This window comes from Heterodontus francisci, chromosome 38 (genome assembly GCF_036365525.1).
Source record: "Heterodontus francisci isolate sHetFra1 chromosome 38, sHetFra1.hap1, whole genome shotgun sequence".
NCBI lineage: Eukaryota > Metazoa > Chordata > Chondrichthyes > Heterodontiformes > Heterodontidae > Heterodontus > Heterodontus francisci.
Window position 1 is genome coordinate 44,741,163 of NC_090408.1, and position 19,039 is coordinate 44,760,201.

Sequence of the window (19,039 nt, forward strand, 5' to 3'; positions counted from 1 at the left end):
TACTTGTCCCCTTCCCACTATTTTTCACTGTGTCTCTGTTTGATTCTGGCCCTCGATTTCTCTGCCTATCACTTTTCTTATTCCTCTTACTGTCTTTTGTTCTTGTCTTTGATCCCCCCTCCTCTGACTCCTTGCAAAGGTCCCTATCCCCCTTCCATTTTAGTTTAAACCCTCCCCAACCACTCTAGCAAATACTCCCCCCAGGACATCAGTCCCGGTCCTGCCCAGGTGTAACCCGTCCAGTTTGTACTGGTCCCACCTCCCCAGAACCGATCCCAATGTCCCAGGAATCCAAAACCCTCCCCCTCACACCATCTCTTCAGCCACATATTCATCCGATATATCCTGCTATTTCTACTCTGACTAGCGCGTGGCACTGGTAGTAATCCTGAGATCCTACTTTTCAACTTACTTCCTAACTCCCTATATTCTGCTTATAGGACCTCATCCCTTTTTTTACCCATGTTGTTTGTACCAATGTATACCACGACCACTGGCTGTTCACCCTCCCCCTTCAGAATGTCCTGTAACCGCTCAGAGACATCCTTGACCCTAGCACCAGGGAGGCAACATACCATCCTGGAGTCTCGTTTGCGGCCACAGAAACGCCTATCTACTCCCCTTACAATTGAATCCCCTATAACTATTGCATTCCTGTTCATCAAGTCTGACTGTTGCCATTGGAAGGTTTTCCACTTGACCATCCTTCACTTCGGTTTTGATGGGACTATTTGATCAATTTGATGTCGAGGGCAGTTACTCTTGCCTCCCCTGTGGCTTTCAGCTCACATCTACATGGATGAAGTCTGGAGCTAAATGCTTCTGGCAAACAGTTGACACTTGTTACCTCATTAACAAGTTGAGTTAGGAAACCATCCTTTGTGATTTGCACACACCATGCAGCTGCCTGGCCTCACAGTGAGATGCCGCACCATTGGGCTACTGGATTCTTGAACTTCGGTGGAGTCATTCTCTGCTTGGATAATGCTGGAAAGGTGAGATTAAGAGAGGTAAGAGGAGGCTCATGTCGAGCACAAACACCAACAAGGACCTGTTGGGCTGAATGGCCTGTTTCTGTAACTGAGAAAACCTAAACTGAGTATTAACTGGAGTTATTGGTAAGTAGATGTCACTTGAAGGTACTGTTGATGACGTGTTCCATCACTAATTGACTGATGATTGGGAGGAAGCTGATAGAATGGTTTATTAGCCAGGTTAGATTTGATAGGACATAACTAGATAATGTTGCACATCATTGGATAACTGTCTGTGTCACAACTGTACGGAATAGCTAAACTACTGTTAGAAAGAAGAACTTGCATAATGTACCACCTTTCAAAACCTCAATGCCCCAAAGCAATTTACAACCAATGAACCATAGAAAAATTACAGCACAGAAGGAGGCCATTCAGTCTGTCGTGCTCATGCCAGCCACAAAAAAACTAGCCGCCCAATCTAATCCCACCTTCCAGCACCTTGTCCGTAGCCTTGCCGGTTACAGCACTTCAGGTACATGTCCAGGTATCTTTTAAAAGAATTGAGGGTTTCTGCCTCCACCACCAATCCTGGCAGTGAATTCCAGACACCCACCACCCACTGGGTAAAAAGGTTTCTCCTCATGTGCTCTCTAATCCTTCTACCAATCACCTTAAATGTGTGAAGGATAGAGACTGTTGTAATGTAGGAAATGTAGCAAAAAGATGGTTTCCTGTCTCTGTCACAAGGGTGCTGGAACCTGGCAGGAACCGGCCAAGGGTGAGTTTCCAAAACGATGGCTAGAAAGTAGCTTTTGCTCTTCCACATTCAAATACAGAGCCTAGTTTTTCTTTCAGAATTAAAATGCGTATCTTCATTTTATCTCAGTTTTATAATTTTGTTTGTAGAAGAGCAGCGATCGCAATCACAAGGTGAGAATCGCTATAGGGAATGGCGCCCGGGCAGATGTCTGGAAGGAGTTTTTAAATCGATTTGGAGACATCCTAGTTTGTGAATTTTATGGTGCAACTGAAGGAAATATTGGCTTCATGAACTACGTGGGCAAAATTGGTGCATCAGGGCGGGTAACCGTCTTCAGTAGGGTAAGAAAGGGGGTTTCTATTTTACCTATGTGTGTGTGAGAGAAAAAGAAACGTTGGCAAATGAATGCTATTTATTCTCATCTTGTACTCGTCATGTGTATATAGAGATGAAAACATGAATTGGTTTAAGTAGATGATTCTTCTAACTCAGTCCATGTTGCATCCATTAAGTATATCGAAGACTGGGTTGTCACATTATTGAAGTGCCAGGTGATTCTTCCACTCTCTGTTAGGTGTAGTTTGGCAGAAGCTTCTCACTTAAAATAACATTTATTCTTAAAAATGAATGACCTTCATGTAAATGAGAGACATCAGTGTCAGTAGTGGGACCTTCCTGCTTATCCACTTGGCATCCATTGTCCTGTCACTCTCCCAGGTCACTTCAGCACAGCTTGGATATGGTGCAATGTTCCTAGTGCTGCTTTTGTAGGTGAGAATAAGGAGGGGCTAGGTGCAGAGTAAAGCTCCTTCCATTATACCACACCAAATCTGCTAGGGTCAAGTATCACATTGATTGGATATAGAGCAGAATTGGCTGTAAACTTCCCAGATATTGGAAATCTGATGGTGTACCAGTTTTACAGGCACCTAAGATCCAATATGTCTAGCAACACACGCCTATCCCTCCCTTTGAAATGGTAATAAAAATAATTAAATAAGAATTGTTTGCTTGTTGTTGGACCCTTTCAAATCCTGGGTTGCCCCATTGCCAAACTTGCCATGTGATAAATTCACTCAGCAACACAGGGTGCTGACATGTGACAGGAACCCTTCAACTGTGCTGTCTATCATAGCTGCACTCCTCAATCATTTTAATGAGTTCCCAGTGCAAATTTTATATGGCACTTGGGACCATATGAAGAGGCATATACAGCCCAGCCCTGTGACCAGCACTCCCTCTCAGCTACCTCTGTACACCTTGCACCCTGTGTACCCATGTTCAGGCACAATCAAACTTCTAGGTTATTGCATTGCCCCCGACCTCAGGATAACACTCTGCTCCGCCCAAGTGACATTTCCATTTGCCACAGCAGAGTTTTGTATATTTCACTGAGGCACACTGGTGTCACTGGAGCCTGAGCAATGGGGTAACTTTGTACTGTGGATTATGTCTACCAGAAACTGGGTTTGGGATGCCCAGAGCTGTTTTAATTAACATGTAGCCAACGTAATTGTATCATATAGCCTGTTGGATATTGTTGCTAGCATTTTAGATGCTAGGTTGAGCTTGGTTTACAGAGATCTCAGAGTTGTTGTGAATCTAAACAGTAACTCATTTATTATATTTACATGGACTATGTATACTTTCCTTAAGCCTGTCTAGCTTCTGCTACTCCCAAGCCTGTTACACATGTGATCTCTTACATCATCATCACAGTGGGAGGTGTTACTCTCACTGTCCCAAACATTAACCCTTTCAAACCCTTATACTATAAAGCCATCAGGTGCCTTTTTATAGTTGAGTGCTTGCCATATCGTATGAGAACTTTACCAATTAATTATTTATCTTTGGATGATTGTTTTTATTTGTCAAGATGGAAGAGACTGATCCTTGCACCCAGTGTAAGTGTTAACTGTAAATTAATTGGGTGTTTAATTTGTATTCAGATGGTGGGCATTAACTGGGGACTCGCCTGTGCTCATATATACATAGGAGCAGATTGACAGAGGGGTTGCTGGACTGGAAGTGCACAGTATGTAATGGGTGTCACTCTAAATGAAAGCTTATAGGTGTATAAAGACTAGACTCCAATTCTATCCTTCATCAGCTGGGATGGGCAACAAATGCTGGCCTTGCCAGTGACAATCATATACCACGAACCGATGAAAAAAAAGCTGGCTATCTGAATTGTGACGGTTTGCAGCAAACTCTCCCAGTTTATTTAGAACACAGGCTACTTGCAGGGGAAAATTCCCCCCACTCTACCCTAATAAAGGCTTTTTCTGTTGCTGTTCATAGCAAAATTATCCCCTGGTCTAAACCACACCAATCCAACTGACTGTATCAATACATTTTCTCCTTGTGTTTTTTCCCACAAAAAATATATTTTTAAAATCTTGTTTTGAACTATCCATGTAGGAAGTCCTGATTGCCCTCCCAAGCATTAATAAGGCACCTTGTGATTGGAGTAAGAAGAATTAGATTGATTTTTGTGTTCTAATTGCTTTCAATGCATTGTGTTTATGATGGATGCTTTTGAGGGAAGGCTGAACAGGTTGGGCCTGTACCCGTTGGAGTTCAGAAGAATGAGAGGTGATCTTATTGAAACATATAAGATCCTGAGGGGACGTGACAGAGTGGATACTGAGAGGGTGTTTCCTCTTGTGGGGGGGACTAGAACTAGGAGAGACAGTTTAAGAATAAAAGATCTCCCTTTTAAGATGGAGATAACAGAATTTTTTTTTCTCAGAGGGTCTTTAGTCTCTGGAATTCTCTTCCCCAGAAAGCAGTGGAGGCTGGGATATTAAATTTATTCAAGGCTGAGTTAGACAGATAGACAAGGCAGTCGAGGGTTCCGGGGGTCAGGCAGGAAAGTGGAGATGAGACCACAATCAGATCAGCCATGATCTTATTGAATGGTAGAGCAGCCTCCTCCTGCTCGTATGTCCTATGTTCCTAAATGAGAAGTTACAGTTAATTATTCACTGATACTGTACAGGTGTGAAGCACTGACCTTTGTCCTAAACAGTCCTGATTTTATGATCATTGAACTCCTGACCTGCCCTCCACCATTGAACTTTGCTGGTTTGTCAGTGTGAACCTTTGAACTGGAATTGTTGCCAGCCTTGTAGACTCTCAGCAGACATTGCTAAATCATTTCAAATAATTTTAGTTCTAGCACCCTTTTTAACCAGCATGTGTTAAGGATAACAAACCTACACACATATTTGTATGTTTAACAAAAACATTCCTCATGTGAGTAATATTTATTTAAAGTCTCCTTGGAAAGATGATATTTTCTTTCTTCTATGCATCATATTCCTCGGCCGAACAAAAGTAGGACACTCCAACAACTTGAGGTCATCCAAAATTCTGCTGCTCGTGTCTTAACTCGCACCAAATCCCGTTCCCCCATCACCCCTGTGCTCGCTGACCTACATTGGCTCCCGGTCAAGCAACATCTTGATTTTAAAATTCTCATCCTTGTTTTCAAATCCCTCCATGGCCTCACCCCTCCTTATCTCTGTAATCCCCTCTGGCCCCACTACCCTCCAAGATCTCTGCGCTTCTCTAATTCTGACCTTTTGCACACTCCTGGTTTTAATCACTCCACCATTGGTGCCTTCAGTTGCCTCGGTCCCAAGCTCTGGAATTCCCTCCATAAATCTCTGCCTTGCTTTCCTCAAGGCACTCCTTATAACCTACCACTTTGACAAAGCTTTGGTTACCTGAGCTAATATCTCCCTTTGTGTCTCCTATAAAGCTCCTTGGGACATTTCATTACATTGAAGTTGCTTTATAAATACAGGTCTATAGCTGTGCTGCTATTGAGTAGGATGTGGGTTAAAGTGTGCACGTGTGCCAGTGTTCAGGGTTGTTCACCCCTCCATATGTGGTGAAATTGCAGGAATGCAAATGTTAGTGAAGCAATGATATGTGTCACGAAACTACCAACAGAGTTACAATAGTTGAAGGTACTTGCAGACATACAAAGTGATCATCTCCATTGTTAACTTTTTAACTGCGTTTTGTGGTTATTAAGATGCAGGAAATCTGATCTGTTGTATCTCGTGCTGGAACCAAGCAGTCCCAGCTCAAGTATCACAGAGGCCAGTTACAGGCTCAATTTCCCTCTCCATTGAGCCAACTAGGATCTGAAAGAACAATAATAATAAAAGCAAAATACTGCGGATGCTGGAAATCTGAAACAAAAACAAGAAATGCTGGAATCACTCAGCAGGTCTGGCAGCATCTGTTGAAAGAGAAGCAGAGTTAACGTTTCGGGTCAGCGACCCTTCTTCGGAACTGACAAATATTAGAAAAGTCACAGATTATAAACAAGTGAGGTGGGGGTTGGGCAAGAGATAACAAAGGAGAAGGTGCAGATTGGACCAGGCCACATAGCTGACCAAAAGGTCACGGAGCAAAGGCAAACAATATGTTAATGGTGTGTTGAAAGACAAAGCATTAGTACAGATTAGGTGTGAATATACTGAATATTGAACAGCAACAATTGCAAACCTGAAGATGTCGGAGCCGGAGACAGTCACTGAGGAAGGAGATGTGGCTGTGAAAACGAGTTTTGGTAGATACCTTATCAAACACCAGGAGGGAAATAGAAAGCAATGAAGGTGAACAAGGTAAAAGAGACAAACGAAAATCCCGTCGGAGAGAAGAGCAGAACTTCTTCAAGGTAGGCATTCCTGGAAGAGAAGTGGCAGTGAATTAAACACTAAAATAAAAGCAAAATACTGTGGATGCTGGAAATCTGAAACAAAAACAAGAAATGCTGGAATCACTCAGCAGGTCTGGCAGCATCTGTGGAAAGAGAAGCAGAGTTAACGTTTCGGGTCAGCGACCCGAACAATCATGTCTTTGCCAGAAATTGCAAGCAGGCTCCAACCTCCACTGACCCATTTCCCAAACCAACCATCCTTATGGACTCTGACACAAATTTCCCTTTAGTATAAGTTAATGTCTCCTTTATGCTGTGCAGTTTTGGCCATTAGGATCTGGCTATAAGCCATCCAAATTCTGATGGAGGGTCATTGACCTGAAACATTCATTCTGTTTCTGTCTTCACAGTTGCCGTCAGATCTGCTGAGTATGTCTGTTATTTTCTGTTTTTATTCCAGGTTCCCAGCATTTGCAGTATTTTGCTTTTGAGAGACCTCTGAAAGGGTCCTTACAGCCGGCAGATGCTTTGACTGCGATTACTCACCTCTTATGTCTGTGGTCCCTGATTTTTGAGAATTTATCTATTTAATTGTTCCACCTTTTACTCAAATACTGTAACATAAATATAATTCTCTGACCTTAACACTAAGCTAATCCCCTGGTGTCTTCTCTCCCAGAAATTCATGCCTTTTCACCTTGTTAAATATGATGTTGAACAGGAAACTCCTGTGCGAGATGCCAATGGTCATTGCATTGAAGTTGCTACAGGTAATAGTGTCTACATTAATCAGCTACAGTGTGAGATTGCTCTGAATGTTTCTTCCCACCTCGCAGAGATTAATGCCTTGAGTTTATAGGATTCTGTCTCTATGTCCAGCAGCACTCGACAAACACTCACAAAATTGTTTCAATAAGGTCTTGTTAGTTGGAATTTAACAACTGTAGAAACCCAACACAAAGTCATCTGAGACAGTATGAAAGCCTCAGGCAGAGTGAGGAGTCACTGAGATACACTGAAAAGTGCACAGGTAATATTTCCCTACAATTTACATGGTTTAACAGTTTTCTTATATAGGAACATAGGAACAGGAGTAGGCCATTCAGCCTATCGAGCCTACTCCGCCCTTCAATACGATCATAGCTGACTTCAATGCCTTTTTCCCCACACTATCCTCATATCCCCTTACGTCATTAGTATTTAGAAATCAGTCAATCTCTGTTTTAAACATACTCAATGACTGAGCTTCCACAGCTCTCTGGGGTAGAGAATTGCAAAGATTCACAACCCTCTGAGTAAAGAAATTTCTCCTCATCTCGGTCCTAATTGGCTTCCCCCTTATTTTGAATTTGTGTCCCCTGGTTCTAGACTCCCCAACCAGGGGAAACATCTTAACTACATCTACCCTGCCTATCCCTTTAAGTATTTTGTAGGTTTCAATGAGCCTGGCCTTTTAATAAATAGTCCAAAAAGAAACCTGAATGCCAGTCTGCCTCATAAACAGGTGACTTATTGCCAGATTTTGTTAACGTTTATCCATTATTGTATCTGTCTTGGCAGATCAGAGGTTGAAAACATTAAACTACATCGCTTCCCTTGACCACTCCTGTATGTAACTGGAATCTCACAAAGGGACATTTTTTCTCAAAGATTTTATGTTATCTTTTGTCAAATCTCCTGTGGACCTGATGTCGAAACACTCAAATGCAATTTGTAATTAGAAATAAAAGCACAAAAATGCTGGAAACTCACAGCAAGTATTTCAACATCTGAAAAGAGAAAAGACCGGTAGGGTTAGGCTGCAGATTCCCCTCCTTCTGTTCTGATAAAGGCAACTCTCCCAGAACTGTTAACCCGTTCCTTCCCTTTTTGGTACTTTGTATTTCCAATTTCCATTTTCATTCCCATTCTAGATTTACAACACTTGCAGTGTTTCTACAATAGGTGATTAATTTCCTTTCTGAAGGGTTGTAGTGGAAATTAAAATGTTAATTGCTGACGGAAATGTGAACTGAAAGAATGTGTCTAACTTCCTAACTGTATAATGTTCTGACAGGAGAGACTGGGCTCCTCATTGGAAAAATCACGACCAAAACCCCATTCACTGGGTATGTGGGAAACAGAACCTTAACTGAGGGGAAACATCTGAGAGACGTGGTCTGTAAGGGAGACCTTTACTTCAACACCGGAGACCTCATGATGCTTGACCATGACAATTTCATCTATTTCCAAGACAGAATTGGAGACACATTCAGGTCAGAAGAACATGGGGATTTGTCCCAGACTGCATACTGTGTTTTCCATGAAATATACAATTACCCATTTCCCCACCTGTGAAATATACAATTACCCCTCTCCCCACCTGTGAAACATACAGTTACCTCCTCTCCCCACCTATGAAATATACAATTACCCCCCTCCCCACCTATGAAATAAACAATTACCTCCTCTCCCCTACCTATGAAATATACAATTACCCCTCCCCACCTGTGAAATATACAATTACCCCTCACCACCTGTGAAATATACAATTACTCCTCACCACATGTGAAATATACAATTCTCCCTCTCCCCACCTGTGAAATATACAATTATCCCGTCCCCACCTAATGAAATTTACAATTACCCCTCACCACCTGTGAAATATACAATTACCCCTCACCACCTGTGAAATATACAATTATCCCCTCCCCACCTAATGAAATTTACAATTACTCCTCACCACCTGTGAAATATACAATTACCCCTCTCCCCACCTGTGAAATATACAATTACCCCTCTCCTCACCTGTGAAATATACAATTACCCCTCACCACCAGTGAAATATACAATTACCCCTCTCCCCACCTGTGAAATATACAATTATCCTCTCCCCACCTAATGAAATTTACAATTACCCCTCACCACCTGTGAAATATACAATTATCCCTCTCCCCACCTGTGAAATTTACAATTACTCCTCACCACCTGTGAAATATACAATTATCCTCTCCCCACCTGTGAAATATACAATTACCCCTCTCCCGACCTGTGAAATATACAATTAGCCTCTCCCCACCTAATGAAATTTACAATTACCCCTCACCACCTGTGAAATATACAATTATCCTCTCCCCACCTGTGAAATTTACAATTACTCCTCACCACCTGTGAAATATACAATTATCCTCTCCCCACCTGTGAAATATACAATTACCCCTCACCACCTGTGAAATATACAATTATCCTCTCCCCACCTGTGAAATTTACAATTACCCCTCACCACCTGTGAAATATACAATTACCCCTCACCACCTGTGAAATATACAATTATCCTCTCCCCACCTGTGAAATATACAATTACCCCTCACCACCTGTGAAATATACAATTATCCTCTCCCCACCTGTGAAATTTACAATTACCCCTCACCACCTGTGAAATATACAATTATCCTCTCCCCACCTGTGAAATATACAATTACCCCTCACCACCTGTGAAATATACAATTATCCTCTCCCCACCTGTGAAATTTACAATTACTCCTCACCACCTGTGAAATATACAATTATCCTCTCCCCACCTGTGAAATATACAATTACCCCTCTCCCGACCTGTGAAATATACAATTATCCTCTCCCCACCTAATGAAATTTACAATTACCCCTCACCACCTGTGAAATATACAATTACCCCTCACCACCTGTGAAATATACAATTATCCTCTCCCCACCTGTGAAATTTACAATTACCCCTCACCACCTGTGAAATATACAATTATCCTCTCCCCACCTGTGAAATATACAATTACCCCTCACCACCTGTGAAATATACAATTATCCTCTCCCCACCTGTGAAATTTACAATTACCCCTCACCACCTGTGAAATATACAATTATCCTCTCCCCACCTGTGAAATATACAATTACCCCTCACCACCTGTGAAATATACAATTATCCTCTCCCCACCTGTGAAATTTACAATTACCCCTCACCACCTGTGAAATATACAATTATCCTCTCCCCACCTGTGAAATATACAATTACCCCTCACCACCTGTGAAATATACAATTATCCTCTCCCCACCTGTGAAATTTACAATTACTCCTCACCACCTGTGAAATATACAATTATCCTCTCCCCACCTGTGAAATATACAATTACCCCTCTCCCGACCTGTGAAATATACAATTATCCTCTCCCCACCTAATGAAATTTACAATTACCCCTCACCACCTGTGAAATATACAATTACCCCTCACCACCTGTGAAATATACAATTATCCTCTCCCCACCTGTGAAATTTACAATTACCCCTCACCACCTGTGAAATATACAATTATCCTCTCCCCACCTGTGAAATATACAATTACCCCTCACCACCTGTGAAATATACAATTATCCTCTCCCCACCTGTGAAATTTACAATTACCCCTCACCACCTGTGAAATATACAATTATCCTCTCCCCACCTGTGAAATTTACAATTACCCCTCACCACCTGTGAAATATACAATTATCCTCTCCCCACCTGTGAAATTTACAATTACCCCTCACCACCTGTGAAATATACAATTATCCTCTCCCCACCTGTGAAATTTACAATTACTCCTCACCACCTGTGAAATATACAATTATCCTCTCCCCACCTAATGAAATTTACAATTACCCCTCACCACCTGTGAAATATACAATTATCCTCTCCCCACCTGTGAAATATACAATTACCCCTCTCCCGACCTGTGAAATATACAATTATCCTCTCCCCACCTAATGAAATTTACAATTACCCCTCACCACCTGTGAAATATACAATTATCCTCTCCCCACCTGTGAAATTTACAATTACCCCCTCACCACCTGTGAAATATACAATTATCCTCTCCCCACCTGTGAAATATACAATTATCCTCTCCCCACCTGTGAAATTTACAATTACTCCTCACCACCTGTGAAATATACAATTATCCTCTCCCCACCTGTGAAATATACAATTACCCCCTCACCACCTGTGAAATATACAATTATCCTCTCCCCACCTGTGAAATATACAATTACCCCTCACCACCTGTGAAATATACAATTATCCTCTCCCCACCTGTGAAATATACAATTACCCCCTCACCACCTGTGAAATATACAATTATCCTCTCCCCACCTGTGAAATATACAATTACCCCCTCACCACCTGTGAAATATACAATTATCCTCTCCCCACCTGTGAAATTTACAATTACTCCTCACCACCTGTGAAATATACAATTATCCTCTCCCCACCTGTGAAATATACAATTACCCCCTCACCACCTGTGAAATATACAATTATCCTCTCCCCACCTGTGAAATATACAATTACCCCTCACCACCTGTGAAATATACAATTATCCTCTCCCCACCTGTGAAATATACAATTATCCCTCTCCCCACCTGTGAAATTTACAATTATCCTCTCCCCACCTAATGAAATTTACAATTACCCCTCTCCCCACCTGTGAAATTTACAATTACCCCTCACCACCTGTGAAATATACAATTATCCCTCTCACCACCTGTGAAATATACAATTATCCTCTCCCCACCTGTGAAATATACAATTATCCCTCTCCCCACCTGTGAAATTTACAATTACTCCTCACCACCTGTGAAATATACAATTATCCTCTCCCCACCTGTGAAATATACAATTACCCCTCACCACCTGTGAAATATACAATTATCCTCTCCCCACCTATGAAATATACAATTACCCCTCTCCCGACCTGTGAAATATACAATTACCCCTCACCACCTGTGAAATATACAATTATCCTCTCCCCACCTGTGAAATATACAATTACCCCTCTCCTCACCTGTGAAATTTACAATTACTCCTCACCACCTGTGAAATATACAATTACCCCTCTCCCCACCTGTGAAATATACAATTACCCCTCTCCCCACCTGTGAAATATACAATTACCCCTCTCCTCACCTGTGAAATATACAATTACCCCTCACCACCTGTGAAATATACAATTATCCCCTCCCCACCTAATGAAATTTACAATTACTCCTCACCACCTGTGAAATATACAATTATCCCCTCCCCACCTGTGAAATATACAATTATCCCCTCCCCACCTAATGAAATTTACAATTACCCCTCACCACCTGTGAAATATACAATTATCCCCTCCCCACCTGTGAAATATACAATTATCCCTCTCCCCACCTGTGAAATATACAATTACCCCTCTTCCCACCTAATGAAATTTACAATTACCCCTCACCACCTGTGAAATATACAATTATCCCTCTCCCCACCTGTGAAATATACAATTACCCCTCTTCCCACCTAATGAAATTTACAATTACCCCTCACCACCTGTGAACTATACAATTATCCCTCTCCCCACCTGTGAAATATACAATTACCCCTCTCCCCACCTGTGAAATATACAATTATCCCTCTCCCCACCTGTGAAATATACAATTATCCCCTCCCCACCTAATGAAATTTACAATTACTCCTCACCACCTGTGAAATATACAATTACCCCCTCCCCACCTGTGAAATATACAATTATCCCCTCCCCACCTAATGAAATTTACAATTACCCCTCACCACCTGTGAACTATACAATTATCCCCTCCCCACCTAATGAAATTTACAATTACCCCTCACCACCTGTGAACTATACAATTATCCCTCTCCCCACCTGTGAAATATACAATTACCCCTCTCCCCACCTGTGAAATATACAATTATCCCTCTCCCCACCTGTGAAATATACAATTATCCCCTCCCCACCTAATGAAATTTACAATTACTCCTCACCACCTGTGAAATATACAATTACCCCCTCCCCACCTGTGAAATATACAATTATCCCCTCCCCACCTAATGAAATTTACAATTACCCCTCACCACCTGTGAACTATACAATTATCCCTCTCCCCACCTGTGAAATATACAATTACCCCTCTCCCTACCTGTGAAATTTACAATTACCCCTCACCACCTGTGAAATATACAATTACTCCTCACCACCTGTGAAATATACAATTACCCCTCTCCCCACCTGTGAAATATACAATTATCCCCTCCCCACCTAATGAAATTTACAATTACTCCTCACCACCTGTGAAATATACAATTATCCTCTCCCCACCTGTGAAATATACAATTACCCCTCTCCCCACCTGTGAAATATACAATTATCCCCTCCCCACCTAATGAAATTTACAATTACTCCTCACCACCTGTGAAATATACAATTACCCCTCTCCCCACCTGTGAAATATACAATTACCCCACTCCCCACCTGTGAAATATACAATAACCCCCTCCCCACCTGTGAAATATACAATAACCCCCTCCCCACCTGTGAAATATACAATTACCCCTCTCCACACCTGTGAAATATACAATTACCCCTCTCCCCACCTATGAAATATACTATTACCCCCCTCCCCACCTGTGAAATATACAACCCCCTCCCCACCTGTGAAATATACAATAACCCCCTCCCCACCTGTGAAATATACAATTACCCCTCTCCACACCTGTGAAATATACAATTACCCCTCTCCACACCTGTGAAATATACAATTACCCCTCTCCCCACCTATAAAATATACTGTTACCCCCCTCCCCACCTGTGAAATATACAATTACCCCTCTCCCCACCTGTGAAATATACAATTACCCCTCTCCCCACCTGTGAAATATACAATTACCCCCTCCCCACCTGTGAAATACACAATTATCCCCGTCCCCACCTATGAAATATACAATTACCCCTCTCCCCACCTGTTAAATATACAATTACCCCCTCCCCACCTGTGAAATATACAATAACCCCCGTCCCCACCTGTGAAATATACAGTTACCCCCGTCCCCACCTGTGAAATATACAATTACCCCTCTCCCCACCTGTGAAATATACAATTACCCCTCTCCCCACCTGTGAAATATACAATTACCCCTCTCCCCACCTGTTAAATATACAATTACCCCTCTCCCCAACTGTTAAATATACAATGACCCCTCTCCCCACCTGTGAAATATATAATTACCCTCTCCCCACCTGTGAAATATACAATTACCCCTCTCCCCACCTGTTAAATATACAATTACCCCTCTCCCCACCTGTGAAATATACAATTACCCCTCTCCCCACCTGTGAAATATACAATTACCCCCTCCCCACCTGTGAGATATACAATTACCCCCTCCCCACCTGTTAAATATACAATTACCCTCTCCCCACCTGTGAAATATACAATTACCCTCTCCCCACCTGTGAAATATACAATTACCCTCTCCCCACCTGTGAAATATACAATTACCCTCTCCCCACCTGTGAAATATACAATTACCCCCTCACCACCTGTGAAATATACAATTACCCCTCTCCCCACTTGTGAAATATACAAATACCCCCTCCCCACCTGTGAAATATACAATTACCCCCTCACCACCTGTGAAATATACAATTACCCCTCTCCCCACTTGTGAAATATACAAATACCCCCTCCCCACCTGTGAAATATACAATTACCCCTCTCCCCACCTGTGAAATATACAATTACCCCTCTCCCCACCTGTTAAATATACAATTACCCCTCTCCCCAACTGTTAAATATACAATGACCCCTCTCCCCACCTGTGAAATATATAATTACCCTCTCCCCACCTGTGAAATATACAATTACCCCTCTCCCCACTTGTTAAATATACAATTACCCCTCTCCCCACCTGTGAAATATACAATTACCCCTCTCCCCACCTGTGAAATATACAATTACCCCCTCCCCACCTGTGAGATATACAATTACCCCCTCCCCACCTGTTAAATATACAATTACCCTCTCCCCACCTGTGAAATATACAATTACCCTCTCCCCACCTGTGAAATATACAATTACCCTCTCCCCACCTGTGAAATATACAATTACCCTCTCCCCACCTGTGAAATATACAATTACCCCCTCACCACCTGTGAAATATACAATTACCCCTCTCCCCACTTGTGAAATATACAAATACCCCCTCCCCACCTGTGAAATATACAATTACCCCCTCACCACCTGTGAAATATACAATTACCCCTCTCCCCACTTGTGAAATATACAAATACCCCCTCCCCACCTGTGAAATATACAATTACCCCCTCACCACCTGTGAAATATACAATTACCCCTCTCCCCACTTGTGAAATATACAAATACCCCCTCCCCACCTGTGAAATATACAATTATCCCCTCCCCATCTAATGAAATTTACAATTACTCCTCACCACCTGTGAAATATACAATTATCCCCTCCCCACCTAATGAAATTTACAATTACTCCTCACCACCTGTGGAATATACAATTACCCCTCTCCCCACCTGTGAAATATACAATTACCCCCCTCCCCACCTATGAAATATACTATTACCCCCCTCCCCACCTGTGAAATATACAATAACCCCCTCCCCACCTGTGAAATATACAATTACCCCTCTCCCCACCTGTGAAATATACAATTACCCCTCTCCCCACCTATGAAATATACTATTACCCCCCTCCCCACCTGTGAAATGTACAATAACCCCCTCCCCACCTGTGAAATATACAATAACCTCCTCCCCACCTGTGAAATATACAATTACCCCCGTCCCCACCTGTGAAATATACAATTACCCCTCTCCCCACCTGTGAAATGTACAATTACCCCCTCCCCACCTGTGAAATATACAATTACCCCCGTCCCCACCTGTGAAATATACAATTACCCCTCTCCCCACCTGTGAAATGTACAATTACCCCCTCCCCACCTGTGAAATATACAATTATCCCCATCCCCACCTATGAAATATACAATTACCCCTCTCCCCACCTGTGAAATATACAATTACCCCTCTCCCCACCTGTGAAATATACAATTACCCCTCTCCCCACCTGTTAAATATACAATTACCCCTCTCCCCACCTGTGAAATATACAATTACCCCTCACACCTGTGAAATATACAAATACCCCTTCCCCTCCTGTGAAATATACAAATACCCCCTCCCCACCTGTGAAATATACAATTATCCCCTCCTCACCTAATGAAATTTACAATTATCCCTCTCCCCACCTGTGAAATATACAATTATCCCCTCCCCACCTAATGAAATTTACAATTACTCCTCCCCACCTGTGAAATATACAATTATCCCTCTCCCCACCTGTGAAATATACAATTATCCCCCCCCCACCTAATGAAATTTACAATTACCCCTCTCCCCACCTGTGAAATATGGAATTACCCCTGTTTTTATAATTCCCAGAGGTGATGTTGCTTCAGATTCTAATCAATGGAATTATATTTCTTTTGAAAATTTGCTTTAAAAGTTATATTCAGTTTCCACCCCCAATGCTAATACTGGAAGCAAATGGATACAGAATGTGATGGAACATTGAAACATGCCCATTGTAGTATCATATTAATGTCACCTAATTACTGAAGTTACCACATTCAAATTGCAGCCCATGTGTTTATTCAGCCTGGTCTCTGATTATTCGTATTTCATTTGTTGCTCAGAATTTATCTTGTCTTTGAAAACTTGAGATAGAAACAAACAGGTGGATTTCACACCACCAACCGGAAGCTCGGCAGTTAGGCCCTATCAGATCCACATTGCCTCCACATGCAGCCTTCCCACTGGGAATGTGGGATTACTGATTATCCCACGTGGTCTCTCCCGTCTGGAAATGTGAACTACAGCTCCCATTCCTAACACCTCATGGATATTTGTTGTTTTGTAAAGCTTTTGAAATCCATGTATTGATACAAAGAGAGAAAAATATTGGCTAAAAGTCATTTAAAAATGGCTGGAGGCACGAGTATTCTGAACTGAATATCACAAGAAATGTGTGTTGAATTGAGACTCCAGAAGGATGTTTATTTGACATCACGAGCAGAACAATCTTCCCTGTCATGAGCAACATTGCAGCTGCCCATTTACTCCGTCCTTCTCCAGCTGAGATGGCAGAAGTGACCAGTGGATAAATGTTGCTGCCCAGTGATTGATGGAGAGGATCTGGGTTTGTCATCTGTTACATTAGTTCCTGTTCTCATGGAGGGTTTGTCACTGTGAGTTGTCATTAGACAAAATAGGCAAATATAGGAAAAATAGGCAAAAAGGAAAAGGAGTAGCTTTGTTAATAAAGGAAGTTATCAGTGCACTGGTGAGTACTGATGTAGGTGCAATAGATCATGATGAGGAATAGCAAGGGGAAGAAGTCACGGGTGGGAGTCGTCTGTAGGCCCCCAAAGAGTTGCCTCACTGTAGGACAAAGTATAAATCAGGAAATAATGGAGACGTGTAAGAAGGGCACTACAATTGTCATGGGTGATTCTAATCTGCATATTGACTGGACAAATCAGATTGGCAGAGGTAAATGGAAGACGAATTTGTAGAGTGCGTCAGGGATTGTTACTGAGAGCAATACGTTGCAGAACCTAACCAGGAGCAAGCTATTTTAGATCTAGTAATTTTTTTTTTTGTTCATTCATGGGATGTGGGTGTCACTGGCCAGGCCAGCATTTATTGTCCATCCCTAATTGCCCTTGAGAAGGTGGTGGTGAGCTGCCTTCTTGAACCACTGCAGTCCATTTGAGGTAGGTACACCCACAGTGCTGATAGGAAGGGAGTTCCAGGATTTTGACCCAGTGACAGTGAAGGAACAGCGATATAGTTCCAAGTCAGGATGGTGTGTGACTTGGAGGGGAGCTTGCAGGTGGTGGTGTTCCCATGTATTTGCTGCCCTTGTCCTTTTAGGTGGTAGAGGTCACGGGTTTGGAAGGTGCTGTCTAAGGAGCCTTGGTGCATTGCTGCAGTGCATCTTGTAGATGGTACACACTGCTGCCACTGTGCATTGGTGGTGCAGGGAGTGAATGTTTGTGGATGGGGTGCCAATCAAGCGGGCTGCTTTGTCCTGAATGGTGTCAAGCTCCTTGAGTGTTGTTGGAGCTGCACCCATCCAGGCAAGTGGAGAGTATTCCATCACACTCCTGACTTGTGCCTTGTAGATGGTGGACTGGTTTTGGGGAGTCAGGAGGTGAGTTACTCGCCTCAGGATTCCTAGCCTCTGACCTGCTCTTGTAGCCACGGTATTTATATGGCTACTCCAGCTCAGTTTCTGGTCAATGGTAGCCCCTAGGATGTTGATAGTGGGGGATTCAGCTATGGTAATGCCATTGAATGTCAAGGGGAGATGGTTAGATTCTCTCTTGTTGGAGATGGTCATTGCCAGGTGGGGAGGGGATAATTGTATATTTCACAGGTGGTGAGGAGTAATTGTAAATTTCATTAGGTCGGGAGGGGATAATTGCACAGCACAGATCCCTGTGTTACGCCACTGGACACTGGCTTCCAGTCACTAAAACAGCTGTCTGTCATCACTCCCTGTCTCCTACAGAGAAGCCAATTTTGAATCCACCTTAACAAGTTACCCTGTATCCCATGTGCATTTGCTTTCTTGATAAGTCTCCCATGTGGGACCTTGTCAAAGGCTTTGCTGAAATCCATGTAAACTACATCAACTGCACTACCCGCATCGACACACCTGGTCACATGCTCAAAAAATTCAATCAAATTTGTTAGGCATGACCTCCCTCTGACAAAGCCA

At 42.5% G+C, this 19,039-nt stretch overlaps 1 protein-coding gene across 2 annotated transcripts in view; it reads left to right on the top strand.

The window, feature by feature from the left end:
• Positions 1-19,039, top strand: part of LOC137352602 (long-chain fatty acid transport protein 2-like) — a 60,110-nt gene that overhangs the window by 21,903 nt on the left and 19,168 nt on the right. For both annotated transcript variants that reach the window (XM_068018305.1, XM_068018304.1), the window contains exons 5-7: positions 1,884-2,078; positions 7,095-7,185; positions 8,472-8,670. In XM_068018305.1, the coding sequence (XP_067874406.1) occupies positions 1,884-2,078; positions 7,095-7,185; positions 8,472-8,670 (485 nt within the window). The remainder of the gene's footprint in view (positions 1-1,883; positions 2,079-7,094; positions 7,186-8,471; positions 8,671-19,039) is intronic.